Source organism: Muntiacus reevesi, chromosome 7 (assembly GCF_963930625.1).
Source record: "Muntiacus reevesi chromosome 7, mMunRee1.1, whole genome shotgun sequence".
In the NCBI taxonomy this organism is placed as follows: Eukaryota; Metazoa; Chordata; class Mammalia; order Artiodactyla; family Cervidae; genus Muntiacus; species Muntiacus reevesi.
Window position 1 is genome coordinate 85,934,383 of NC_089255.1, and position 26,840 is coordinate 85,961,222.

General features: G+C 47.6%; 1 protein-coding gene across 3 annotated transcripts in view; it reads left to right on the forward strand.

The window, feature by feature from the left end:
* The first annotated feature begins 10,251 nt into the window (after positions 1 to 10,251).
* The window catches only part of NRXN3 (neurexin 3), a 1,687,603-nt gene continuing 1,671,014 nt past the window's right edge, over positions 10,252 to 26,840 (forward strand). For all 3 annotated transcript variants that reach the window (XM_065940342.1, XM_065940340.1, XM_065940341.1), the window contains exon 1: positions 10,252 to 10,960. In XM_065940342.1, the coding sequence (XP_065796414.1) occupies positions 10,252 to 10,960 (709 nt within the window). The remainder of the gene's footprint in view (positions 10,961 to 26,840) is intronic.

Here is a 26,840-nt window from a genome sequence, read left to right on the forward strand (position 1 = left end):
TCAGGACTGCCCTGGGGATGGAGTAGAAGTGGTAGGTGGGGAAGAGACTAATGTCATGAGTTACTTTGGGTGGCAACTTAGAGGAGTGTCAGCATGGTAGGAAGCCATGATTATTACCTTAGGTTGTGTAGCTTTTACTTCCTTGGGTGTTCACACCATGCTGGACGGTATATTCATCGTTCCCCCTAATTTACAAGAGAATAAACAAAAACTGGAGAGATCACAGAGTTTCCCATATGGTCACTTGCCCAGTAGTTAGTGGAAAGACAGAGCCTGGAGCTGACCGTTGGGCCGGTGTGCTTCCCACATAGCAGACTTCTCTTCAGTTGCCTAAGCCCCGTGTCCTTCAAGTTCCCATGTGAGTCCCCCTCCCTCGAGAATCCTGCCCTGGCCACACCATGCCAGAGTCATCTTTTGTTCTTCTGGATTCTACTGCACCTCATACAAAGATCTCGACAGTACTGGACACGCGACTCCAAAGAGCGTGCCATCTCTTTTGGGACATCTCCAGTGATGGGGCAGTTCACTTCATCTGGAGGTGGTCTGTGTGTAAGACAAAGACATAACCACTTTCTCTAGAACTTCCATTCACTGGACGGAGTTCTCTCCTTGAGGGCAGTGGAAGACCTGTGGGATCTCTCTTCCAATTCAAGACTGCCTCAAACCCTTGAGGCTACTGCTCTTGGTATTGTTGAGTTGCCTCTGTACATCCAAACACGTTGGTGCTTCAAAGGTTCCTCACACAAAGAGACTCAGGTGTGACTCTTACCATTGTCTGTGTCATGGGATGAGGTTTAAAAAGACGTCCATCTGTCCACGCTGCTCCTCCTGAGCGGGCCAGGTGAGGCACCAACGTCAGCCTGCCGCTGAGGCCAACAGTAAGAGCAGCAGCAGCCAAGGTTAGCATGCACTTAGTACTTACCTGCGCCCAACACCGCTCTAGGGGTTTGCCCTTATCAAGTGCCCTAACATGGTATCTCACTGTTAACTGTTTTATAGATGAGGCAACTGCGGTTCAGAGAGGGGAAGTGACCAGCTCCAGGTCACACAGGAAGCAAGTAGTAGATCTGAGATTTTGAACTCAGGAGGTCTGGCTCCAGAAGCCATGCCTTTAACCTCTGTGAAAGGGGTACTTACTCTGATAGCTCTGTTCTATTTGGACCTTACAGATTGACTTCTGTCTTATCAAGCCCATACTAGGCAGATTCAACTTCTCACCTTTGGTCTAGCTCTTTACATCATTTGTTCTCACGTCTTTCCTCTCTGGGTTTCTCTGTTGGCTCAGACAGTAAGGAATCTGCCTGCTATGCAGGAAACCTGGGCTTGATCCTTGGGTTGGGAAAATTTTCTGGAGAAGGGAATGGCAACCCACTCCAGTATCCTTGCCTGAAGAATCCCATGGACAGAGGAGCCTGGCCAGTCACAGTCCATGGGGTCACAAAGAGTTGGACGTGACTGAGTGACTAATACACATACACACACTTTCCTTTCTACTGGGTATATAAGTACCTTGCAGGGTCTGAGTTATTTACAAAATGTGTTACATCTACATCATGAGTGCTCCATGAGCTTAAAAATTTCAAACAAAAGACTTCCTTCCAATTCACTACCCTCTAACTCACCTACACCTCTCTCAAAAACTGGGGCTCAGAATAAAAATCTAATGACCTGCACCAAATTGACACAGATCTTCATGTCTTTTTTCCTACAAGTCACATTGTCATTAAGGCAGTCTACAATTGCATTTGGTTATCTGGCAACCACAAAACCTCTTGTCTATGTCATTCCTCAATTCTTGTTTCCTAAATAGTTAGAAATTGTACCTTCTATCCTCATGGGTTGTTTATTTTGGAGGATCAAGTTGTTTAACTTTCCATTTATCTTCGTTAGACTTCCTTTTGTTAGATACAGGCTGTGGTTCAAGCCAGTGACCTCTTGAACTTTGAAGTACCAAAGTGTTTGGACGTACAGAGGCAACTCAACAATACCAAGAGTAGTAGCTTCAGGGGTTTGAGGCAGTCTTAAATTGGAAGAGAGATCCCACATTCCAACTTTCAATGTCAGTTCATTCACAAACATGACCAGTTGGTGAATGGGCTTCCATTCTCATGGCTCTTCCCTCTTGTCTAGGCTCTTGATGAATATGAATCAAGCCCTTTGTCTAGAGCCTGACCTCAGATGAGAGCCTGCCTCCCCAAGCCTTTGACCACCACACCTTCTTGAATGCTGTGGTTTAGCCAGTGACAAGTCTTTGTGGTTCTGTCCACCTTACATCCCTCATAACATGAGAGACTTTCCCAAAAGATCGGCAGAAGTCCACATACAGCTCCTGTGTGTCTCCACTGTCATTGATTAGTATTCCCAGAAAAGGAATTTATTTTAGTCTGATGTGACTACGTCTAAGTTCTTACAGAAAACTTAATATCTCAAGAAGTGCTACAGTTCAAGACTTTTTTTTAAAACAAAGTCTCTTCTCTTCCATCTCTGTTTCCTTTACAGCACAACAGAAACTTCAAAGCTCTTGATGGACTGGAATTGAGGTCTTCAGACCTTTTCCTGAAAGGCAGGGACAGCGAACCAGAATAGGGTGAGCTTGGTGGCGGAAGCACCTTGAGACCAAAGCAGCTCAGCAGATGTCACAGGAAAGGAGAAGATGTGAGGAGGGATGAGACTCTTAGACGTGAAAAATCATGAAAGGGAGAACTGGGGTATGAAGTGGCCTGGGGAGAGAGAAGGATGGTGCTCTCCTTGTCTGCCCGTATTTTCCTAGATAAGAGACTGGTGTTAACTTAGAGATTTGTAAGGAGGGAGTTGCAGCTTCCAAATGGAAACCAGTAATATGTTTTAAAACTCTCCTTCAGATGACAAATAAAATTATAAATGAGCACATGCTATGTATCAGGAAGCGTATTGTTTTCAGTGAAGTATAACACAGATAGAAATGAGAGCTCAAGTCATAAATCTGCAGCCCTGTTGATGCCTTTTCCCAAACTAAGCACCGTGGGCAACGTCACTCCTATCCAGAAACAGAACTACTTCACCTGCTTTGCCCTCTTCTACTCATTAATTTCCTGAGAGTAACCACTATTCTGACATATATCCGTAAAGGATGATTTCTTTGCCTTGATTTGTTCCTTGTATAAATGGAACATGTAGGATATATGCTCTTCTGTGAGATACATCCATGTGACTATCTGGACATCGAACCAGTCATTCTCAGGGTTGTATGGCATTTTGCATGAATAGATGACAATTTACTAATCCATTCTCTAGCAGATGAACATGGGGTTATTTTCTAGGTTTCAGCTATTATGACGAGTGTTGTTACAAAGATTTTTCTGCATGACTTGGGTTGGACATACATAAGCATTTCTGTTGGTATTGGAATTGTGAAGTCCCAGGAGGGGAATTGTGGAGTCATGGGACAAAAATATTTAGCTTTAGTAGCTACCGCCATGCAATTTTCAGAAAGTAGTTATACTGCTATACATTTTAAAATTTAATAAAGTCCAAAACTACCCTACAAGATAGGTATTATCATTCTCTCTCCTTCTCTCTCTCTCTCTCTCTGATGAATAAACAAAGACTCAGAGAGTTGCCCAAGGCTAAATAGCTATGGTAATGACAATCTGAGTTTAAATCCAACTCTGTCTGGTGCCAAAGCCCATGTTCTTCATCACTACCCTGAATTACTTTCATGTCTTGGAGAGAATTCATGCCTTCACCTCCCCCACTTCCTGAAGTAGAGCCTCTGCTGTAGAATTAAGATGGAGAGTACTAAGTGTGAGGGGCTGGCCTAGTGGTGTAGTGTCAAGAGGGACTGTGAATCTCTGATGCCTTTGTGCAAAAATGAGCCTGCAACCTCCTTCAAAGCACCTGGGGACAGAGCATGCCCACATCCTCCGCTTTTGCCAAGGACATGGGCAGGATGGGTGTAGAACATTGGTGGTGGGGGTGAGAAATCTGACATGTCTCCCAAGTTACAGGGAGTCCTCACAGGCCTGGGTGACCATGTGAAATGAAAGCTTCTCTTGATATGTCATGATAGATTTTTTAAGGTCTAGCATTCAGTTCAGTTCAGTTCAGTCACTCAGTCATGTCCGACTTTTTGCAACCCCATGAACCGCAGCACGCCAGGCCTCTCTGTCCATCACCAACTCCCGGAGTTCACCCAAACCCATGTCCATTGAGTCAGTGATGCCGTCCAATCATCTAGTCCTCTGTCGTCCCCTTCTCCTCCTGCCCTCAATCTTTCTCAGCATTAGGGTCTTTTCCAATGAGTCAGCTCTCTGCATCAGGTGGCCAAAGTATTGGAGTTTCAGCTTCAATAGCAGTCCTTCCAATGAACACTCAGGACTGATCTCCTTTAGGATGAACTGGTTGGATCTCCTTGCAGTATGAAAAGACCTAGCATTAGGAGTGTGTTATTCAGAACTCTTGGTCACAACCCAACCCAAACTTGCTTAAGCAAAAAGAAAAAAGAAGGTTTGGGTTCATGCGATGAAACCAGGATCCATTGGGCTTCAGGTCTGGCTACATCTAGGTGCTGAAAAATCACTTGAAATCCATCTCTATCCATCTCTGGACTCTCCTTTGTTTTCATTTTTAGACAAGATTATTTTGAATAGTAGCAGTGCTCTCTCTCATCAATTCTGGATGTCACTCTAATCATTTGACAATGAGGTTTAAAAAGAAAAAAAAAGAGGGTCCTTCTCCCAATATTCGAGTAAAAGTTCCAGTGTCAACTCTAATTTGACTCAGTTTGGGTGACAAACACAACCCTAAAGTAATCACTGTGGCAGGAGTTTGCAATGTTGGCTAAACTGGGTCCCAAGATCTGGGGTTGGGATGAACCCCACCTGAATGACCTGGACCGAGATTGGTGGTGAAAATCATTTTACCTTCAAAGTGGGTCAAAGGGTACGGTGAAAGGGAGGCAAGTAGAACCAACAGAGAGCCATCATTGGGACTTTCTAGTCCTGAGGGACATTAGAGGGATGCTGATGGGAGGTTCCAGAGAAGGAACTGACGAGCCCAGTCTCAGGCTTTGAGGACAGTCTTCATCACGCCTTCCCACCGTCCGTGGTTCTCAACACAGGCCCAGCTTTCCTCTTAATCTGTCTCAAGGAAGCAGAGGAACTTTAGGGAGGGAGTGGAAGGGCACATGGCAGCCGGATCTTCCGAGTTGTGCCAGTGGTAAATAGTCCATGTGTCGGAGTCGTGTGGGGGCCCTTCTGTCGCCCAAGCAGCCGGATCGTGAGACATTTGCAAAGATGTTAACCCCACGTAAGAAGTATGCCATTCGATAATTATGTAGATTAGCTGGCAATTAGATAATGTCACTCACTTTCCCTCTCCTGCTCGGTTCTCAGCAGACAAGCATTTTGAGCTTCTGCACCAGCCTGGGCCTCCCACATAGGCATTGGAGCAAATTCCCTGCCCCTGTGGCTGTCTGGGCCCTCCTGTGGCTCAAGAGAGGGGAGCAGTTGGCTGACTGGTGAAGGGGGCTCCCTGACTCCCATCCATTTCCCCATTTCTCGAGCCTAGCACAGCCCTGGCAGAGGCTTAAAGAAGACTTAAGGGTGAATGCTTGTGGCAGTTGGCTTGAGGCCTGTGATATTAAATGGAAGGTCATTTCTAGCCTGGGCCACTGCAACAATTTCCCAGCAGTCACAGGAATGTCCACAGTCCAAGAAAGCAATGCAAGAGCTTTAGGAGAGAATTTTGGTGGTCCATAGGGCATCGAGTCTAGGTTAACCTGATTCTGATGCTACGAGTCCTGAAATCAGATTCTGCCTGGTGCCTGTGGAGGGGAAAGAAAGCTTGGTTTTCCTGTTAGCCTTTCTGATTCCCCACGATGCAGGCAGGGGACTGCTGGTATCTCTAGTGCTTGTCTGGGCAGGAGGGGAGGATGGCCAATCTGATGAACAAGGCTCAGCAGGCAGGGTTGAGTGACCACCCCAAATTCCCATGATTCTCTGTACAGGGAGTGGTCCTGGGCAGCCTACTTCCTAACTCATGTATTACCCCAGATCACTTGGCATGTGCTGCTTTGTCCTGAGGGGTCATCTGAGCCTGGCATTCAGGAATCCTGGAGGTGCAGGATTGCTGTCATTGTATGAAGCAGAGAGGTGTGGAGGCCATCGCATGAGACACAGATGACCCTCAGAGATGCGCTTCAGTTTCTGGTTTCACTGTTCATTCTTTCTACACATGTGTCTGGAGCTCCCACTCTATGGAAGCCAAGGTCCTATGGCTGCACCAAGGTGAAGCAGTCTGTGCCCCCAGGGAGATTTCATAGCGTGGACTCCTTTATTGTTTTGCTTTCTTCTCTAAAGTACACTCTGCCCCCACTACTTTGTGACGCCTCTAAGGCAAGAACCGTGTCTTCTTCTGCTTAGATCCAGGAGTGACTGGATGGATCGGAGCTCAATAAGTAGTCAGATTGAACTGAGCAAGTCATTTAATTTCTGCAGACACACAAGTGACTTTGTGAGGCTCAGGGGGTTGACATCTAGATCAGTCCGAAAGCTTCCAGGGCCATCCATTTAGAGGGACTCGCATGTGCCTGCTCATTCATGTCAGCAGGTCCTCCGTCTCCATGTCCTTGCCTTCCAGCAAGGGGGTCCCACTGACTGAAGCCACCTGAACCTGGCCCTTGCCTGAGTTAGACTCCTAGGTCTAGACTGGCAGGAGGGGAAGCAGAGAAGGAGGTGGGGCAGCCAGGGGTGATGTCACTGAGAAAACACTTTCCCAAGCCTCTGGAACTCAGACATCGTGGGCTCCATCTGTGCCATGTGATTTTTACATTCTCAGTTCACTGATGTTTCCCGGAGTGGGATACTTCGTTGGAGAGACCTGGGCCTTGTGCTCGTCATGTCTGCCTTGCTCCCCACTCTTCTAGATCAGATGCATGATGGAGGGGGCGATAGGAGAGCAGCTGTCCTTTGCGCACATTCCCTAAAAGTGGTCCTTTTAAAAAAAATTGATTAAAAATTTCAGGATGGGGAACACATGTATACCCATGGCTGATTCATGTCACTGTATGGCAAAAACCACTAAAATATTGTAAAGTAATTAGCCTCCAATTAAAATAATTTTTAAAAATTTGATTAAAAAATTATGTATACATGGCAGATATTAGGACCAGAAGAAGCCCTCTTTGGGCACAAGGGTCTCCCTTCTCCCCCTGGGTTGTTGCCTCTCGTCTTGCTTGGCATTATTCACCTCATATAGCAATCACCTTCCAAGAGACTGGGTCACCTCTCATTTCCTAGCCACGTGACGCCCACCTCTGGCTTCCTGTCTTCCACTCCAACAGCACCAGCCTTCTTGCTGATCTTCAAACATAACTGCCTACTCCAGCCTCAAGGCCTTTTGCACTATTCCTTCTTGAACCTTCTTCCCATTTACATAGCTAGATCTCTCATCCTCTTTCAAGGATTTCCTTAAATCTTATCTTCTCAGATTCTGATTTGTGATATTTGCCTATTTCTGTGGTATAAATATTCTAGCATAGGTGATTTTGTGCTACCAAAGTGTCATCAACCAGCTCAAAAATTGACTTTTTTTTTTTTGGCGGACTCTTGGGCACGCGGGCTCAGTAGTCGCAGCTCACAAGCTCCAGAGTGTGGGCTCAGGATTTGTGGTGCACAGGCTTTAGTTGCCTGGGGTTTGTGGAATCTTTCCAGACCAGGGATCTAACCTGCCTCCCCTGTATCTGCAGGCAGATTCTTATCCACTGTACCACCATGTGTGCATGCTAAGTCACTTACAGTCATGGACACCTCTTTGCGACCCTCTGGACTGTAGCCTGCCAGGCTCCTCTGTCCATGGGATTCTCCAGGCAAGGATGCTGGAGTGGATGCCATGCCCTCCTCCAGGGGATCTTTCCGACCCAGGGATGGAACTCATGTCTCTTGTAGCACCTGCATTGCAGGTGAATTCTTTTACCTGTTGAGTCACCACGGAAGCCCCAGGGAGGTCCACAAATTGCTGGTATTTTGAAAGTTGGTTTGGCTTGTGCCTGTGTGAAACCTGCATGAGTTGGCAGATGCTACGCTCATATTCCAGTTAAGAACTCCTCACACCCCTGGAGGTGCCCGTGCCACACTTTCGGAAACACTGTGTGTACAGGACGTTTTATCCACAGAGGCTTTCCTTATAATGGATTTAATCAGCCTCTTTTTGGGTGGGCTTGTGTGTTCACTGGAAATAGGTGTTTGTTCCTGCTTAAGGAACAGCATTTTCCTCTTCAAAGCATGAGCAATAACTAGCTTTGCTAATGCAGCCATCATAAAAATAGTAGACAGTGGTCTGACAGCGACCATGGTGAATTATCAAGCATGCCAATTAATAAGCAGCAACTTGCATAACTCTTGAAAATTACACTCATTGCTCTCATGCGAACAGAGAAGTCTCCTCTCAGCTCTGTGACCAGAGTCTGCCTTCAGTCTGCCACCTCTTAACTGGGTGCTGGTGTCTTTACAATCAGTATAAAGCATGCATGATATGCTCGAGGTCTGTGACATTCCTTAATTATTCATTAGTTGTCCATTCTGTTGTTTTTTTTTAAATTTAAAAATGTATGTTTTAATATACTGTCCCCACTTTGCAGACATACACACACTCACACATGCAGACATACACCAGCCATCCCCCTTCTCATCCTTCCTATCTAGAAATAAGGAAGGAAAGAGGCAGCGTTCACTGTTCACCTACTGTGGCTATAGCCTCATTATAGAATCTTCTAATAGATGATCACATCGAATTCTGTCTCCAACTTCGTAAAAAGGCTGTTATTTTCTCTATGAGTGAGAAGCTAGAAGCTCAAATAAGTTAAGAAATTTTCTCAAAGTTCCATATACAAGAACTAGGATATACTCAGCCTTTTTAAAAATGGTTCAAAGCACAATTCTCCCCCCCCCCACCCCCCCCCCCGCACAAGACCTTTTCTCCAACATTTAGTTAAAAGATGAGTGTTTTTTGCTCATTACTCACCTTCTAGTTTATTCTCACTGATTCCTATACATAATTCCTTCAAAAATGTAAAGGTGAGGATCTGTCTTCGGCTGCCTACACCAAACATTGGGGTGGCAAAGTGAAAAAGAAAATCTAAAACAAACAAACAAAAAAAAAATCACTGTCATGTTCATGTCTTTTAATAGGTAAACAAGTTAAAACTGCATGTGTGTATTGGACTATCTAAAATGTTACCAGTACCAGAAAAAAAAGCAATTTTGGCCACGTGACCCTGTGATATGAATATTGTAAAAATGTCCTGATATGGCTTGGCGGGTTTGATACTCTTTTTGCAGATGGAAAAACTGAGTGCATCGTTAGGAGCTGAGCTCGGGTCCTGACGTGGCTCTGAAAGACGCCGGGCCCTCCGTCCTGCTTAAAGCACCAAGCGCTCTGGGCCTCACTAGAGTAGCCGGGCTCGCAGTCAGCACTCCATCGCTGTTTGTGAAACAGGATGCAGTGTTTTCCTGACACGGGGCCCTAATCTGCCGTTCCTTCTCCCCCGTCTCCTTCCCGCAGGTCTTTTCTCTGGAGTCCTGGGAGGCAGGTTCCGGGCCGGGCCGCCTCGCGCGGGCACCATGACGCCTGAGCCCACTTCCGTTCGGCCCCGGGCGCCGCTCTGCCTGAGCTCTCAACTTCCGGCTCCTGCCCTCCCCGCGGCCCTCCGCTGCTAGGAGGTCGCCCTTCAGGACTGGCCCGTTTCTGCCTTGCGCCTGGCTCACCTGACTGCTCGCTCCCCCCGCATCACGGCCCCCCTGACCCCGGCCCTCTCCCCGGCCTCCCTGGCTGGGCCGTTTGGGGGTCTGCTGCCGGGAGGTGGACATTGCTGAAGGCTTCCACCCGCCGGCCGGCCCGCCGTGTACTTTTCTCCTGCCCAAATCAAGGCCCCCACATTGGGTAGCTGAGATCTCTTCTGGGAGAAAGACACTCTGCTCCCCACTCTGCACCCTCACCATCCCCCGCCCGCCTGACTGACCGCCTCCACTGCTGCCCCATCCTCCCCCGCTGTCTCCTTGCTGAATTTCTTGCCCGTGGGTGCCCGCCAGGGGCTTTCTGGCTCTCTCTCCTCCTTCCTCACCCTCCTCTCTGTCTGTGCCTCCTCCCTCGTGTGTGTTCTCTGTCCCCCAGCCATCTCCCCTTCCTCTCTGCCTCCCGCTTAACGGAGGTGGGGCGGGGGGACTGTCCCCCGAGGGCCGTTCCCCGCCTCCGGGCCCTGCGGGCTTGGCCAGAATGAGCTTCACCATGCACTCGCTGTTCTTCACCGTGAAGGTGAGCCTCCTGCTGGGGTCCCTGCTGGGGCTCTGCCTGGGCCTGGAGTTCATGGGCCTCCCCAACCAGTGGGCGCGCTACCTCCGCTGGGACGCCAGCACGCGCAGCGACCTCAGCTTCCAGTTCAAGACCAACGTGTCCGCGGGGCTGCTCCTCTACCTGGACGACGGCGGCGTCTGCGACTTCCTCTGCCTCTCCTTGGTGGACGGCCGCGTGCAGCTGCGCCTCAGCATGGACTGCGCGGAGACCGCCGTGCTGTCCGGCACGCGGGTGGACGACAGCAGCTGGCACTTCGTCATGGTGAGCCGCGACCGCCTGCGCACCGTGCTGGTGCTCGACGGCGAGGGCCGGGCCGCCGAGCTGCAGTCCCAGCGGCCCTACATGGACGTGGTCAGTGACCTCTTCCTGGGCGGCGTCCCCGCCGACATCCGGCCGTCTGCCCTGACCCTTGATGGAGTGCAGGCCGTGCCTGGCTTCAAGGGATTAATCTCGGATCTCAAGTACGGCAACTCAGAGCCCCGGCTTCTGGGGAGCCAGGGTGTCCAGTTGGATGCCGAGGGGCCCTGCGGTGAGCGCCCCTGTGAAAATGGCGGCATCTGCTTTCTCCTGGATGGACACCCCACCTGTGACTGTTCTACCACCGGCTATGGCGGCAAGCTGTGCTCGGAAGGTAAGGGTCCCCTTCCCTACCCCTCTGAGGCTCGAGCCCACCCTAGACGGCTTGGGTAAGGATCAAGACCCCCTGGAGGGAAGCCAGTTCTATCATTTATCGGCCTCTTTAACTGCCTGTCAGATAATTGGGTCTGTTTCCCTGAGGGTGTGGTAGAAATCCTTGGCTTTCTCTCAATGGAAAAATCCATCAGATCTCAGCAGGAGAGAATCCTGACTACTCAACCATGGGCTCTTTCCTTACACAAATGTTTGGCTGTACTCAAAAAGCTGGATAGAGTTGAGTACAGGATCTGAGTCCCACCTCAGCTCTTTCCACCGCGGTGAAGCTTGGAAGGATCAGTACAAGGTGAGATGCCAGATAGAAAGGGGTAAAGTGGCTGTCTATGGTCCTCCCGATGCCTTGAGAATTGGGCCCTTGGGAATAGACGGGACACTCCACATCACTTTTTCCTTATTGTCCCTAACAAAAGAAATGCCTGTGCAGAGAAGAATGAGGGTCGATAGACTGCGGGTCCACACCCAGCCCTGCTCTAAACCCAGCCCTTTAGCTGTGCCCCTCCTCCCAGTCTTCTGGAAGGTGTCTGATGGGTAGACAGGCATTTTTGGGGGGATGGGACTTCTGGCTTCCTCGTACTAACACCCCCAGGTGATTCCATTGTGCAGCTAAAGTTGGGAACCAACAGGTCAAGGTAGGTGGGGCCAGGTGAGTGTCTTAGTGCAGATTCCCACAAGGTCTTCATTCAGGGGATGCCTCACTGCCTTGGGATTTGTAATTAAAAATAGTGTCTGCAGGTGTTCCTTACACTTTCCCTGAAACCACCCAACTCCTAAAGTGGTTGATATGAGCATTAGCAACTAGCAGGTATTAAAACATTTCTTTAAATCAAAGCAAAGTTTATTTCACAGGTGATGCATGCTGGAGACCGGTACCCTCTGAGGATCTTGTTGGGAGCCTCCTTGTGGGTCAAGTATGTGGGCTATCGCAAAAGTGCTTCTTTCCTGTTCTGGGCCTGCCACCTCCCTTCTTGTGGGTGGGCTGCCAGAGAGGGAGATGCAAGACATGCCAGAAGTCCTTTTTTGACCTCTGTTATTCCTCACTGAGTCCACTGGAGGAGGGATGGGGCAGAGGGGTAGAGGCAACCCCAACCCACAGAGTCACCTGGGGACAGTGGTTACTGAAGCGCTTACCACAAGCAGGTCCCCCTGGAACTGACTGCTGTTCCAGAGTTTCTGCACTCTGGAGAAAGTTCTTCCTGAAGGCTGACACGAACACTTGTTTTCTCCTTCGCCCAAAGGATCTGTTCTGTTCTCAGAACTGGCATTGGAAGCTGGCATTCTTCCTTTCTAGGGACCAGAGTGTTTGCAAGTATGTTGTTAACTTGCTGATTATCCCTGATTGCATTTTTTGTGTTTAAAAAGAACTCATTTCCTCTGGGCAGGTTTGGATCAGCACTTTTCTGCAGGAAGAAATCTCTATACTGTATATGTATACAATTTCTTCTCTCTCTCTCTCTCTCTCTCTTTTTTTTTTTGGTTTGGGTGTGTGTGTATGTTTGTTTGAGGTCTCCAGAGGAATTTCTTCAGAGTAGATGATAAGCAGTCAATTTTTTAATAGCTAAATACAATATATATATATTTTTAATGATGGTTTTTTCTATAGGGTCAGACCATCTCGTGGCTATGGACTGATGCCCCATCTGTAGAAGGCAAACACAGCATATTTCATTATTCTCATGGTACATAATATAGTAAACAAACTTAGTATTAACTACACTACACTAACAACTAACACTTGGTTGGTTTGGAGCAGCGCAATGGCTGAGGTAAGGGTGGATGTTGGGGGAGGTACCAGCATTTACTGTTGGTGACTTGAAGCCTGTTGCTCCTGGTAATTGTCATTATGTCTAATCAATCACAAAGATGCATTTCAGGCTTTTAGAAAATATCCGTTCTCTCCACACAGTTAATTTTTAGAGTAAGCAGGGGGAAAACTCACCTGTAAAATATGAAGGGGAAAAAAACACCCACAGCAGCTGCTGAGTGTCAAGCCAATCTGCATAAAACAAGACAAACAGCCTAAACAAATACCTGCCCGTTTTCCTAAAGACAGTGTGAAGCAGGCAGTGAGGGTGCCTCTCCTGCCTTGTCTCTCGCCCACTTTAAATTGCAAATGTCACAGAACTGAAACCCCCTGGGGGACTTGGTCCCAGCAGCGGGTCCTGTGTACCAAGCCTCTGATCATCCCACTTTGCAGGAGGCTGTGCTGTTTGATTGTGTGAGGGCTTCATGCTTTAGCAGTTCAAGGGCAGGAAGAGCTGGGAGGGTTCCTGCAGCTTCAGATGGATGCGATCGGGGCCTGTTGGAGGCGCTCTCTGTGGTCCATTAGCTTCTTGCATCTGGCGGTATTGATGTTTGCTTGGCCTGTCTGGCTTTCCATGCCTCAGTGGCTTGGAAATGTCTCCATCCTGCACCCCAGGAAGAACGCACTGCTGGACCCATCTCTTCTATTTGCTTTGGGCGATTTTGACCTTCCATTGGGTATCTTTTCTAGGTAAGACCCACAAGATCCCGGAGATAGTTGCTATGAGAGAGTTGGGTTTGTGTGTTGGGGGGGAACGAGTTATGGACACAGTTATCTTCTGTTTTCTGTGGCGAAAGGCTTTGGCTGCAGACTGAACCCCTCACAGCCTACTTGGGGAAACTTCATCCCAAGACTCCCAAACCAGCTAATGGTCACATTGAACATTCTGGCACATGATAGAGAGAGAGGGGCTGATCCTGGACTTTTATTTTTTCTTCTAGGTTATTATGTTTATAAATCAAATGTTTGGGTTTTCAACTTCAGATTTGTTCAAGATGACTTTTAATCTTGCCCCAAAATGACTTTAAAATTAATGCATATCTGGTTCAGAATATAATCCCCCTGTGGTGGGACATATTCACCTGGCTTTTTCTGTTCAGCCCAGTCTGTCCTGTTTAGGGGCATCTCTGAAGCTCACTGGACAATAAAGAGGTGCCCCCAGCAGCCTCCAGACAGCAGCCCTCTCATTGGTTATTGGAGGCTTGTCATTACCTTGACATGAGTTTAAGCTTGATTGTTTGTTTTTAAAACATTCTCAATTTGAATGTGCAGGTATTGAATTTCTCAACAGTCTTACAGCCATGACGAATTGGTTCACTGCCAAGGTGTCTCCATTTCAGTGCCCGTTTCCCTGAAGAGTTCATTTAGCCTGAAACCAGCCTGCTGCAGGTGGGGTGAGACCAAGGAAAGGTGGGGAAGTTTCCACAGGTTGATCTCTACGATCAGATCTTAATCCATGGGTCTACCTTTATCAAAGATCATTTGTGTGCCCGTGTTTTTAGGTTAATTTCAGTGAGGCGACATGAGGTCCTGTTGAGTCGGCAAAAAGAAAAATGGGTTCATTGCTATCTTTTCCTGCTAACTTAAGCAGGTGCCCAGGCCAAAAGCGTCTTGTTTTGAGTCTCGGCTGTTAAGTTTTCAGGGGTGGGGATTCCCCAGTGAGGTCCAGCTGTGGGTGCAGGTGATAGGGGCCAGAGTCTTAGTCCAAGCACATGGTGGTGTGGGCTGCACTAGCCCCATCCATCCCCCATCCCTCCCGCCGTCTGAAGCTGACATCCTACTCAGGTTGGTTTGATGGATGGCTCAGTACCACTGTGTGGCCTTGGTATGCCTTCCCGAAAGTGAATTTCAATTAGTTTTCTTTTTTATGGAGAACCTTCCGTTTCTTCTCCCATTTCTCAAAGCCAGAGCTAAGATGGAAAGGCATTCCAAGAGGAGGTGCTTACCCCCGAGGCTTTACCAAGAGCCAAAGACATCCGATGCTGTAGTGATTGCCAGTCCCAGTGATTGCCGTGGCTGACTCCTACCGTTTGGGCACTTGTATGAAAATACCATCCTCTTCCTCTTGCCCTTGCCCCTCCTGCCTGAATAGTAATGTGGCTTTGTTCCTAATCTCAGTCAACCCCTATGGCCTAGGAGCGGGGTGGGGAGTGGTGAGTCATCAAGAGGCAAGTCTAGGTCCTTTTCAGAACCCTTCCCCCTGGGGTGGAGACAAGCCCAGAAGCAAGGAGGACTCGATTTCCCACCCGGCATTCAGGCGTTAGGACCAGCCCCGCTCTCCCCCGGCCCAGCCAGCCAGCCAGCCAGCGGGGGCTGTCGCTAAACGAGCCTGAATAGGGGTCTGATTGCTCTTTCTCGTCCTCTCCTCCTGATTACCCAGCGAGATTTCCTGGGTATGCTGTATGCTAAATGACAGAGCCGCCGCCTGCCACTTGCTCCAATTATCCTTCTTTTAACTGCGAGGGAAGAGCAATTTTTTTTAACTGCTCCCCCCACCCCCCTCCTCACAGTAGCATCTCTGCCTCCTTTTAAAGACAGAAGACCCTTATTCCTTGTACCCCCTTCCGTGGGGGCGAGAGCAGCCTTCTCCTTCCAACCCAGCCTGCACTCCAGCTGCAGGCTGCAGAGAGGGTGGGCCTTGGGTAAGGCTTGGTCCAGGCTCAGCAGGGTTGAGGGGTGGGTGGGCATTCTGCCAGAAGCTTTCCAGGAGCCCTGAACTTGCATTTGTATCTGGTGATGAGACACCACCGGCCCAGCGCTGGGGGGCTAATCATCTTAATTATCTTTAAGTCTCCTATCTCCCTTCACAGTCTGGCCCAGAGCAGCTGCCGTCAGCTCCGTCCCCTCATTCATGGGACAGAAGAGGTGGGGTGTGGGCTGTGTGTTAGGGGGATGGAGCTAACATGCCCTCCCCAATGCTTTCTACTGCTCTGGGGTCACTGGCTTTAGAGAAGTGAGGCCCCGGGGGCCGGGGTGGGGGGTGGAAGTGGAGTGAGAGAGGCTTTGGAACAAGGCTCCTGAGATCAGGCAGCCTTCCTTAGAAAAAGTAATAGTGGTGTTATTGACTATTATTGCCCCGGCCTGAATCCTAGGTGCTTCCTACGCGTTGTCTCATCTAATTCTCATAACACTTCTATGCAGTTGATACCATTAACTAGTCCCATTTCACAGATGAGGAAACTGAGGAGCAGAGAAATAAAAAACTTGATCAAGGTTTGGTGCTGTGGTTAAGAGCACAGCTTATGGATTGGAAGAGATCTGGACTTAAGTCAAGGCTTGTCCACTTACCCGCAGTCTTTGGAGATAGCTTTGGAAGCTTCAGCATCCTCAACAATAACAACAACAACAATGATAAGAGCAGCTGACAGTCACAGGGCACTCACTCCAGGTCTGCTCTGTATTAGCTCTTGTGACCCTCAGAACCACTCTTGACACACTATTGTTATTCCAATTTTGTAGATAAGAAAGTTGAGGGACAAAGGCTAAGTAACTCCCCCCAAGGAGAGACTGGAATGGAGTTTATATTTAAAGGGTCTGGCTTCACAGCCCACGCTCTTAACCACTGTGCTGTTCTGCCTTGCAGCAAAGCAGTGATAACAAGAAATCATGCATTAGGGAGTTAAGAGCATAGAATGAGACGAAACACAGTCTCTGGGAAAGAAGGAGTCCTAACTTTGGGCTGTTGGCTGCCTGGTGGGTGTAAGAATGAATTTTGTGTCAATTTGGTTTCATAGAAGGTTTGAAGCTTCCCTTTGAGCTGCCCCCACCTCTGTCATTTTCCTTCATCCTTGTTAGAGAAGCGGCAGAGAGAAAAGGAGCAGAATTTCAGGAGCGTCTAGAATCCAGTTTCATTACCATTTTACCCCTGCCTGAGAGCTTGGGGTCACTGACAGTGGTCGTGCCTGCTGGACTGGATTCAGAGCGCTTTGCCCCATAAATGTGGTGTTCCAGTCCGCAAGGCATCCCATCGAGCTGGGTAGGATAGGCCTTACTATTCCTCAGAATAGGTGAGGAGATCCAAACTCAGAGCGCCATTCATCTTGCAGGTAGACAGCGTGAGGGCAAGCTTAGATGCTGGCTATTTGGCAGGTGGCCCTGCGACCCTAGAGCCCAGATCCTCAACCTAGCATTTCATATCTGCTCCCAGGCTGCCTTCATTAACACAAATGGCCTGTGTCTCCATCGTGAAATGGAGCATTGCCTCCCTGGTTGCTGATGATAAGCAAAATGTCAAACTCCTGGTGCAGGAGGTTATCAGCTTGGCCAGTCCCAGGAGATCTGCTCCTCCCAGTCAGAAAGAAAGAAAGGCGATGAGAGAATGAGAGAGAATGAATGAATCTGAGTATTCAGTTCCCACCCTGGTTTGAAGTGAAGTGCTTGGGAATGGACCCACGGGTCCCCAGGCAGTTAAAGCACGGCTTCCCCACGCTGGAGCATCACTGGACGGACCTCACGACCTCTTCAGACTCGCATTTGATTTCCCAGGTACCAGGACGTGGCCGGCAGCCCACCCAGGGTTGGCGGTCAAAGATGGAGCTCCGAGATTCATCCTTCACTCTTCTTGCTTTCCTGCTGTCCTGACTGTCTTCCCAGATAACAAAAACAAACTCCTCTCCTCTGTTTATTCCTCCCTTTTCCTTTGTGTGTGTGGGGGAGGGGAGATTATTACAGAGGCGGATTTGCTACAAAACTAAACCTTTGGCCTATCTTCACTTGCTCGGTCCCTTTTCAAGGCCCCATGAGTATTATTGTATTTGTGATTTGTTTTTTTTTTCTTAAGGCATGCCCGATATCACGAGCTTCTGGTTCCCCCTCTGCGGATCCGCCTCTGTTAAGAAGGCTTGTTGCTGTCCAGCGACAGCAATGTTGCTCTGGGTGTATGAGTGATTCCCCAGTGACCCCTGACCCTTCATCACAGACGCATTTCCGTTCAGTTAGTGACCAACAGGGCGGGAAGAGCCATGGAGATGGAGCACGAGAGGATGAAGGCAGAGCGGAATATGGTTTGGGGAGGCGTGGTGGGGAGCAGGGGAGATCTAGGACATGCAGTGGTAACGAGGATGTGTTCAGAAATGTTTGCTGAAAATTTCAAGTTACAAGCTGCTGTTTAAACAGGGGAAGCATCCGGGGCCCTCCTGAGGTTTCCCAGCGGAAGTTGGGATGCTTGGTTTGCGCGGCTCAGCGCGGGGCCCTGTTACAGGTGACAGGCTGTGGCTGAGAGAGCAGAGGGACAAAGTGTGGCTCGGCAGGCCTGCCTTTGTGATCTCTTTGGGAACTGACAGTGCCAGTGGGTTGTCATTACTGCTGTTGTTCTCCAGAAATTGATGTCTTTGGGTGACCCATTTAAAAGCAATATGGGGCCCCCTTAAATGTGTCGTCATCTGTATCTGCGCTCAAACCTCCACTGCTAGCCACGATATTCCTACATAATGTGTTTTCCCCCAATTTTTTTTTTTTTTTTAACATCTAGGAACAGTACCAGCAGCTTTTAAAAACAAATTCATCTCATCGTCATCCAGCCCAACTCTCCAGCTCCACTTACTTGGCATGTGGACCTAAAAATCATGAATGCTCTCAGCCTCTTCAAGGGGGAGGGGTGAAATGCAGTTTTCTGGAAGTTTGTGCAAGGTCCTAAAGAGGCTGAGGATGAAAGAAAGGCAGGGATGCAGGCTGTGGGCAATGGGAAGCTCTTGGTTTAAGCTGTGAAATGCATTTATATCCTTTTGGTTTTACTGAGGCTCTTGTTTAAGTACAGTATCTTTGCAGCTAAGAAGGTGGCTCGGGGGAGATTTTCCTTTATGTTTCTCCAGGGAACTGTATGCATCCAACCCTTCTCTGACATTTTTGCCTCTTGCCTGTGGATTTGGTGCTCCTGAAGTGTTCCTGTTTGCTGATGTAAAGTCCTTAGAGGCCAGCGTCTTGATAATCCCATGGTTGTTGGCAATGTTAGGGTCGGTGTCTCCTCACTGGCAGGCGGGGCATTCCAGGCAACCCCATAACCTCTCCTCCAGGCATGATCGGAATAGAAGAAGTGCAGTGAGAGAGTGTACAGCTTGCTTACCCGATAGGTTGCTTTCAAATAAAAATGAGTACCCATTGCCAGGAGGGATGAGCAAGGTTGACTTTGCTTCTCTGTGATCCACACGGTGGGAAAGGGCTCATCCAACACTCGCAGTCTCCGCCTTCCTCCTCATTCTCTCAGGCTTCTCTACAGAAGGGGTCCTGTCTCTCGCATGGTTAGCCTTGGATGGCTAAGGGAATGAGGAAGAGCGGGCTGGAGGGTGTTAAGCCTCTCACCCGTGGGATTCTGAAAGACTAATGATCCTCCCGCAGCATATTTGCTTGATCTAGGTCAGGAAAGGCAAGTCTGGAGCTCAGGCTGAGGCAGTGTGCTGAGAGTCTCTTCTTATAAGGAGTCACACTGAAACATCAGAGGGGTGCTCTGGTGCCATGGGAGAAATCGTCTGTAAGGGATGCCCCACAGGTCCTGTGACCCATGTAGAGGTCGGGAGGACATTTATACCTCCTTCTAGTCATGGCTTTGCCTGTGTGATGCACTGAAAACCAAGGTGTTCAGAAACAAACACAAAGATCCACCCCTCCCCCCCAAACTGAAAACCAAGATGTTTGTTAACGATCATGGGATGATACATTTGGAGGAAACTTTTTTTTTAAATTAAGGCATAATTGACATACTAAATTAGTTTCAGGTGTGTAACATAATTTCAAATTCCATATTTGTCTCTATTGCAAAATGATCACCACAATAAGCCTAGTTAACATCCATCACCCTACATAGTTCAGTTCAGTCGCTCAATTGTGTGTGACTCTTTGTGACCCCATGGACTGCAGCATGCCAGGTTTCCCTGTCCATCACCAATTCCCGGAGCCTACTCAAACTCATGTCCATCGCGTTGGTGATGCCATCCAGCCACCTCATCCTCTGTCATCCCCCTCTCCCCAATCTTTCCCAGCATCAGGGTCTTTTCCAGTGAGTCAGTTCTTCACATCAGGTGGCCAAAGTATTGGAGTTTCAGCTTCAGCATCAGTCCTTTCAATGAATATTCAGGAATGATTTCCTTTAGGATTGACAGGTTTGATCTCCTTGCAGTCCAACAGACTCTCAAGCGTCTTCTCCAACACCACAGTTCAAAAGCATCAATTCTTCGGCTTTCAGCTTTCTTTATAGTCCAACTCTCACATCCACATATGACTACAGGAACAACCATAGCTTTGACTACAGGGGCCTTTGTTGGCAAAGTAATGTCTCTGCTTTTTAATATGCTACATAGTTACAACATGCTTTTTCTTATTATGAGAACTTTTAAGATCAGTTCTCTTAGCAACTTTTAAACATGCAATACTGTATTATTAATAGTATAGTTACCATGGGCTGTATGTTACTTGAGGGGACTATAAAGGTCATTGGGTCTAATTATTCATTTCACATCCTCTTCTCCACTGTGTAAGACATCTCTCCCTAACTAAAAAACCTCAGGCAACGGCAGCGGCAGGGGCTTGGTACTTTCCAAGGCATCCTGATGTATCTCTGATTATAGAATATCGTGGAGCTCTTCCTTCATCAGGCCAAAGTTTGCTTCTCAGACACTTCCTCACTGGTCCTCATTTTAATTAAAGCAATCTGACCTTTGCGATGGGCCATGTGGGTGGGGGTATGGGTAGGTTATAACATTTCTGGATGATACTTTGGAGGAATTAACCCTTGCATAAAGTAGAATTCATAAGGGATTCTCTAATATAGCACTAACAGTATATACACCACTGAGTTATTTAGAATTAAATGCTTGTGATTAGTCTTAAATGACATGGGAGGGATTGACGTGGGAAGAAATTCTCATGTAAACAGGTGATTCATGCTCCAGTCATTTCGTTCCTGGGGAGCTTGCACTCTGAAGGATTCATGCTTAGCCCCATCTCTGGCTCTATTATCTGTGCCTCATTTGATCCCCCCTAAGATGTCCCATCTTCCTCCATATTCAGCCAGCTTTTCAGCATTTCTGAATTTCCAAGGAGCCCCCTGGAAATATCTAATGGCTCAGCAATAATATGAGAAGTTCCAGAATGCTATGGAATAGAGGAAAATGGAATTGGATTGGACTTGCTTGACAAGTCTATCGTGGCAGCCAGGATCAGACGCCCCAACAGACATCAAGATTTTGCTTAAAAGCCTAGTAGGATGCTTTAAAAAAAAAAAAAAAAAAAAAGACAAGGGTATGAGACGATGTAGCATTGAGTAGCTATTCCTGGAAACTGGCCTTGGAAGCATATGCCCTATTCAGAAATGCTTCCTACTCTGCCAGGTTGCCTTGGGTGTCCCATGTTTTTGGCACTGTTGGGAAGAAGTCTCCCAGGGAGAGGATTAGGCAGGGCTAGAAGATGTTGCTCCCACATTGGCACAGACTGGAAACCTGCCAAGCAAATCCCCTCCTGCACCCGAAAGGGGACGAGGCTAGTCTTGGCTCTCGGCCACCTCCCCAATGACAGTCACTTTACTGACACTGCAGCAAAGATAGGAGAATTTGTCTCATAATTCGTGGTTTAAAATAGTTGGCTTTTAAGAGCAAAGCCCACAGACATCCTTTTGACTCAGAGCATGAACATGTAGTCAGAGTCACCGACTTCTACTGTGGCAGTCCCCATTGTCCAGCCTGGTTCCACTGACCGCACACCCAGGGAAGGAAATGGGCATCTCACATAGTCAAGTGGTAATTGCCACGTGGGGAGAAGATGATTGGGTTTCAGTTGCTGTGGGAACTTTGTTGTTTGCGCCTCCTGATACTGCCCTGGAGAAGGAAATGGCAGCCCACTCCAGTATTCTTGCCTGGAAAATCCCATGGACAGAGGAGCCTGGTGGGCTACAGTCTGTAGGGTCGCAGAGTCGGACACGACTGAGCGACTAAACCACCACCCTCCTGATACTGAGTTTTCAGCCTTGTGTTAATGCAGATTGGGGCTATTTTTTTTTTTTTTTTTTTGCCTTTTTGCTGTGTAGAATATATAACCACTGACTATGTTTTAATGTGTCTCTCAGCTCCCTTTGGTTTTCACATCCCTGATGCAAGTTGTAATAGCTCCGTTGGGTTTCCTGGTTCCCGTTACAGGAGTATACATGAGGAGGAACTCTGGTTGACAACTCGTAAGACATGAAGCCAAGGGAAGACTCTGTTTCCTTTTGTGAATTCATGCTACAGGCTTGAAGGCTAAATGGCATGTCTCTGGTATCTGACAAAAAGCAGGTGGTCAACACATGTCTGTGGCTTTAATAAAGGATACTCTGTGTGGATGTGTGTGCTGCATTCATGTTTTGCATGCATACCTATGTGTGTGCTCACTAACACGTGATGGATGGATGCAGGTTCCCAAGAACGTGAGCTTAATCTCTGTTTAATACATTGATTACAGCTATGGCTTGGACCACCGTACCATGGGCCACCGTTAGAAATGCCTCCTTTTAATAAGGAAACTGGTGTGGTTGCTATGGGGCAGTTTTCGTAGAATCTGAGTCACACACACACACAATCCTCTTGGCTTGATCTAGCTGAGGATGAACTAGAAAGACTTTGTTTGTTTACGAACCAGTGGTTTCCTGTAACAATTATAGTCAGCAGCCAGCCTGGGACCATGTAAATGCGTGTGGAATGGCTGTTGGAGGCAGGCGTGGTGTTGTCACTGGAGATGGAGAGGCCCCATCAGCTTGTGTGGATTCCCTGGAGAAGGGGAAGCTCACTGGGGACTAGATAAGTGTCCTTGGATATGGGAAGAGCAGCCACGTGGATGGCGGAGGGGGAGGATATTGGGCTGAAGGGTGGAAACGATCAGAGCTACAGAGGAGGAATTCTGATGCTTGGAGCTGCGGGACCGTGGACGGCACGGCGTGGCCTTGTCTTACTGCCGGGAGGGGTGCGGAGGTGCTGGGGCGACACCTGTGCTCGTGTGCACGTGCCTGTGAGCCGAGGCCTCCATGGTCCTGGGGTTTCATCACGTACGTCCTCTGCAGTTCAGGGAGATGGGAAGATATTCCTTAGGTCAGTGGGCTTCAGAAAGGGACACATTGGGAATTCCCTGGTGGTCCAGTGGTTAGGACTCTGACCTCTCACTGTCAAGGGTGAGTCCAGTCCCTGGTAGGAGAACTCAAATCCCACAAGCTGTGTGACATGGTCAAAAAAGCAGGGTAAGTGTAAAGACCATTTAAAGGGATGCAGGAAGGAAATAGTGAAAGAGTTTAGTTAACTTGTATAAAAATTATTTATAAGTACATGTAATATACATCTTTCAGGAGAACACAGTAAAATGACTTTTCCTAGTGGGGAGTTGGTCAAGAAAGCTTTGGAGGTCACTGGTCAACACTCAGACCTACGTTTATCTCTACATCTCTAGTTGAATCTCTAATTGGCAATAGTTACTCATTCACCCCCACCCCCGCTACTGGCTTGCAGATTTCAGGTGGAGAGTGATACCCAATGTGTCCCCGATGCCACTGGGATGTGTGTTGGGTTCCTAAACTCTGTCTTCAGCTCTGTGTGTGGTGGTCTTGGTTGACCTGGCCAGGTGGCTTTGGAGGGTCCCATAGGAACTTACTCCAGTCACATCTTCCACTTTCAGAGGCCTCAGTGTTTAGAATGACTAATATTATCTACCATTGCAGAGTTTTTTTTTTTTTTTTTTTTGCATTAAAAAATCATAGTGTTTGCCACGGTAACTTTAGATTGTGTAAGACAGTAAAGTCTTTGAAGTATGTTCAAACATTTGCAAAGCAATCCTTGATGTATAATCATCTGTATGTTGAAACAGACCATCTCTTTACTGGAATAAGTTCATTTTCTGACATTCACTGAGTGAGTGCCTATTGTGTACCAGCTTGGGCCCTGCCCTTGAGGCGCTCATGGTCCAGTTGGAAAGCCTGTCAGGCACAGAGGTGTTGTGTACATTAGAGCTGCTAAAATACCACGTGGGGTGTTTGTGGAGTAGCTCAAAAGGCCGTGTTCCACCTGGTGGTGGTATGTGTGTGCTCATGGTGGGAGTCGGGCTGAAGGGCATTCACAGTGGAAACCCTCAGGTTGGACTTGAAAGCTTTAATTAGTAGACTGGGGGAAAAGGACATTCAGGGGACCCTATGAAACAGCAAGATGCTCTTGCCAGGAGTTTGCAGTTGTTAATGTGGCTGAAATAAAGGGTTGAGGACCATGGAGGAGGAATATGGGGAGGACTTAGGTAGTGTGGGTCTTAAATGTTTGCCTGTATTTGGGACATTATATTTTCCTGCCCTGGGGAGCCATTGGAAGCTTTTCAACTGAGCGGTGACCATCAGGTATGAATTTTAGAAAGACACAGCATTGTAAATCAACTATATTCCAATGAAATTTTATTTTTTTTAAAAAAGAAAGATGGTTCCAGGGGCAGTTTGTGTGATGGAATGGTTGGTGATTGGGAGGGGGAAAGCTGGGGGTCTAGGTAGAGGCCATTGGGTGACTTTGGTGAGAGAAGAGTCACTCTTGGGAGGGTAGTGATGGAAGAAGGGCCAGCTGTAGAGATGTTAAAAGAGGCACTTGATACTCGGAAAGGCAATGAGCTCTAGCGGGACTGGACTCAGTCCATGACTCTGACACACACTAGTTGTGTGAACTTAGGCAAAAGACTTAACTTTTCTGTGTTGCAATTCCACTATTTGTGAAATGGCTATAATGATAGTGCCCACCGTTTCAGATTGCTTTGAAGTTTGAGATCTCACACATAGAATACTTAGAACGATGCTTGGCATGCAGTCCGCATTCAGTGAATGTTAGCCATTATTACTAATTATTAATGATGATGACAATTGCAAAGGGGGAAGAAGAGCTTTGATCACATGTTCTTTTGGTTGTAGGGGTAACTAGGAAAGTCAGTGGGAGGAGCCGATTTGGGGTAAAGGTGAGAGAAGGGTGATGATAGATGATTGGTCTCTATCTTGCCCACTTTCTCTTCAGAACATATAGGACACCTGTGGGGAGATGTGCAGAGGCAAGTGGGGGCAAGGGTCATGCTAGGGAGGAGGATAGGGCTGGGCAGAGGTCAGGGTGGTGGTTGTTGCAGGGGTAAGGTGCAGGAGTGAGGTTGTCCAGGCAAGGAGTCTAATTGAGAGGTAAAGGAGGATAAACTCAGAACCTTTCAGAACATTTATATACAGGGTAGTAGAAGAAAGGAAATCCATGAGACAGAGTAAAGCAAATGATTGGCGATGTCGAAGGAAACTAGGAACAAAGGAAAGTTCCTTAAAATTTTTCACTGGGCACTCAATGAAAGAGTATGCCTTCTCAATCTGGTTGAAGTTGGAGCATGCATTTGAACATAATAAAACAGCATCGAACAGAATATGTAATTTAGTTTCAAAAAAACATTCATGTTAACTCTTCATTTGCCTTTGGAGAGGGCTGTCCATTTGAGAAAATGTCTACATGCAGAAACTTAAGCCTTATTTAGAGATGATCCTGAGGGCTTTGGACTTTTGGTTTCTGCTCATAAACATAATACAGTTTCTGGCTCCTAGAACATTAGAATCTCATGGGAATCAAGGGCTCAGTGATTCAAAAGAAAGAAACCCAGAGGAGTGAAGTGACTTGCCCAAGATCATCGAGTTGGCATTCTGACTTGTACTTTGTGTTTCTTTGAGAACTTGTGAGCAACACATAAAATGCTTTCAGTTCAGTTCAGAAGCTCAGTTGTGTCCCACTCTTTGCGACCCCATGGACTGCAGCATGCCAGGCCTCCCTGTCCATCACCAATTACCAGAGCTTGCTCAAATTCATGTCCATAGAGTTGGCGATGCCATCCAACCATCTCATCCTCTGTCGTCTCCTCCTTCTCCTGCCTTCATTCTATCCCAGCACCAGGTCTTTTCCATGGAGTCAGTTCTTCACATCAAGTGGCCAAAGTATTGGAGTTTCAGCTTCAGCATCAGTCCTTCCGATGAATATTCGGGACTGATTTCCTTTAGGATGGAGTGGTTGGATCTCCTTGCAGTCCAAGGGACTCTCAAGAGTCTTCTCCAACACCACAGTTCAAAAGCATCAATTCTTCGGTGCTCAGCTTTCTTTGTAGTCCAACTCTCACATCCATGCGTGACTGCTGGAAAAAGTGTAGCCTTGATTAGATGGACCTTTGTTGGCAAAGTAATGTCTCTGTTTCTTGATATTGCTCTCTAGGTTGGTCATAGCTTTTCTTCCAAGGAGCAAGTGTCTTTTAATTTGATGGCTGCAGTCACCATCTGCAGCGATTTTAGAGCCCCCCAAAATAAAATCTGTCATTGTTTCCATTGTTTCCGTATCTATTTGCCATGAAGTGATGGGACTGGATGCCATGATCTTAGGTTTCTGAATGTTGAGTTTTAAGCCAACATTTTCACTCTCCTCTTTTATGTTCATCAAGAGGCTCTTCAGTTCTTCTTCGCTTTCTCCCATAAGGATGGTGTCATCTGTGTATCTGAGGTTATTGATATTTCTCCTGGCAATCTTGATTCCAGCTTGTGCTTCATCTCGCCCAGCATTTTGTATGATGTACTCTGCATATAAGTTAAAAAAGCAGGGTGACAATATACTGCCTTGACATACTCCTTTCCCCATTTGGAACCAGTCTGTTGTTCCATGTCCAGTTCTAACTGTTGCTTCTTGACCTGCATACCGATTTCTCAGGAGGCAGGCCAGGTGGTGTGGTATTCCTATCTCTTGAAGAATTTTCCACAGTTTGTTGTGACCTACACAGTCAAAGGCATTGACATAGTCAATAAAGCAGAAGTAGAAGTTTTTCTGGTATTCTCTTGCTTTTTCTTTGATGCAGTGGATGTTGGTAATTTGATCTCTGGTTCCTCTGGCTTTTCTAAATCCAGCTTGAACATATGGAGGTTCATGGTTTACATACTGTTGAAGCCTGGCTTGGAGAATTTTGAGCATTACTTTACTAGCGTGTGAGATGAGTGCAATTGTGCGGTAGTTTGAGCATTCTTTGGCATTGTCTTTCATTGGGA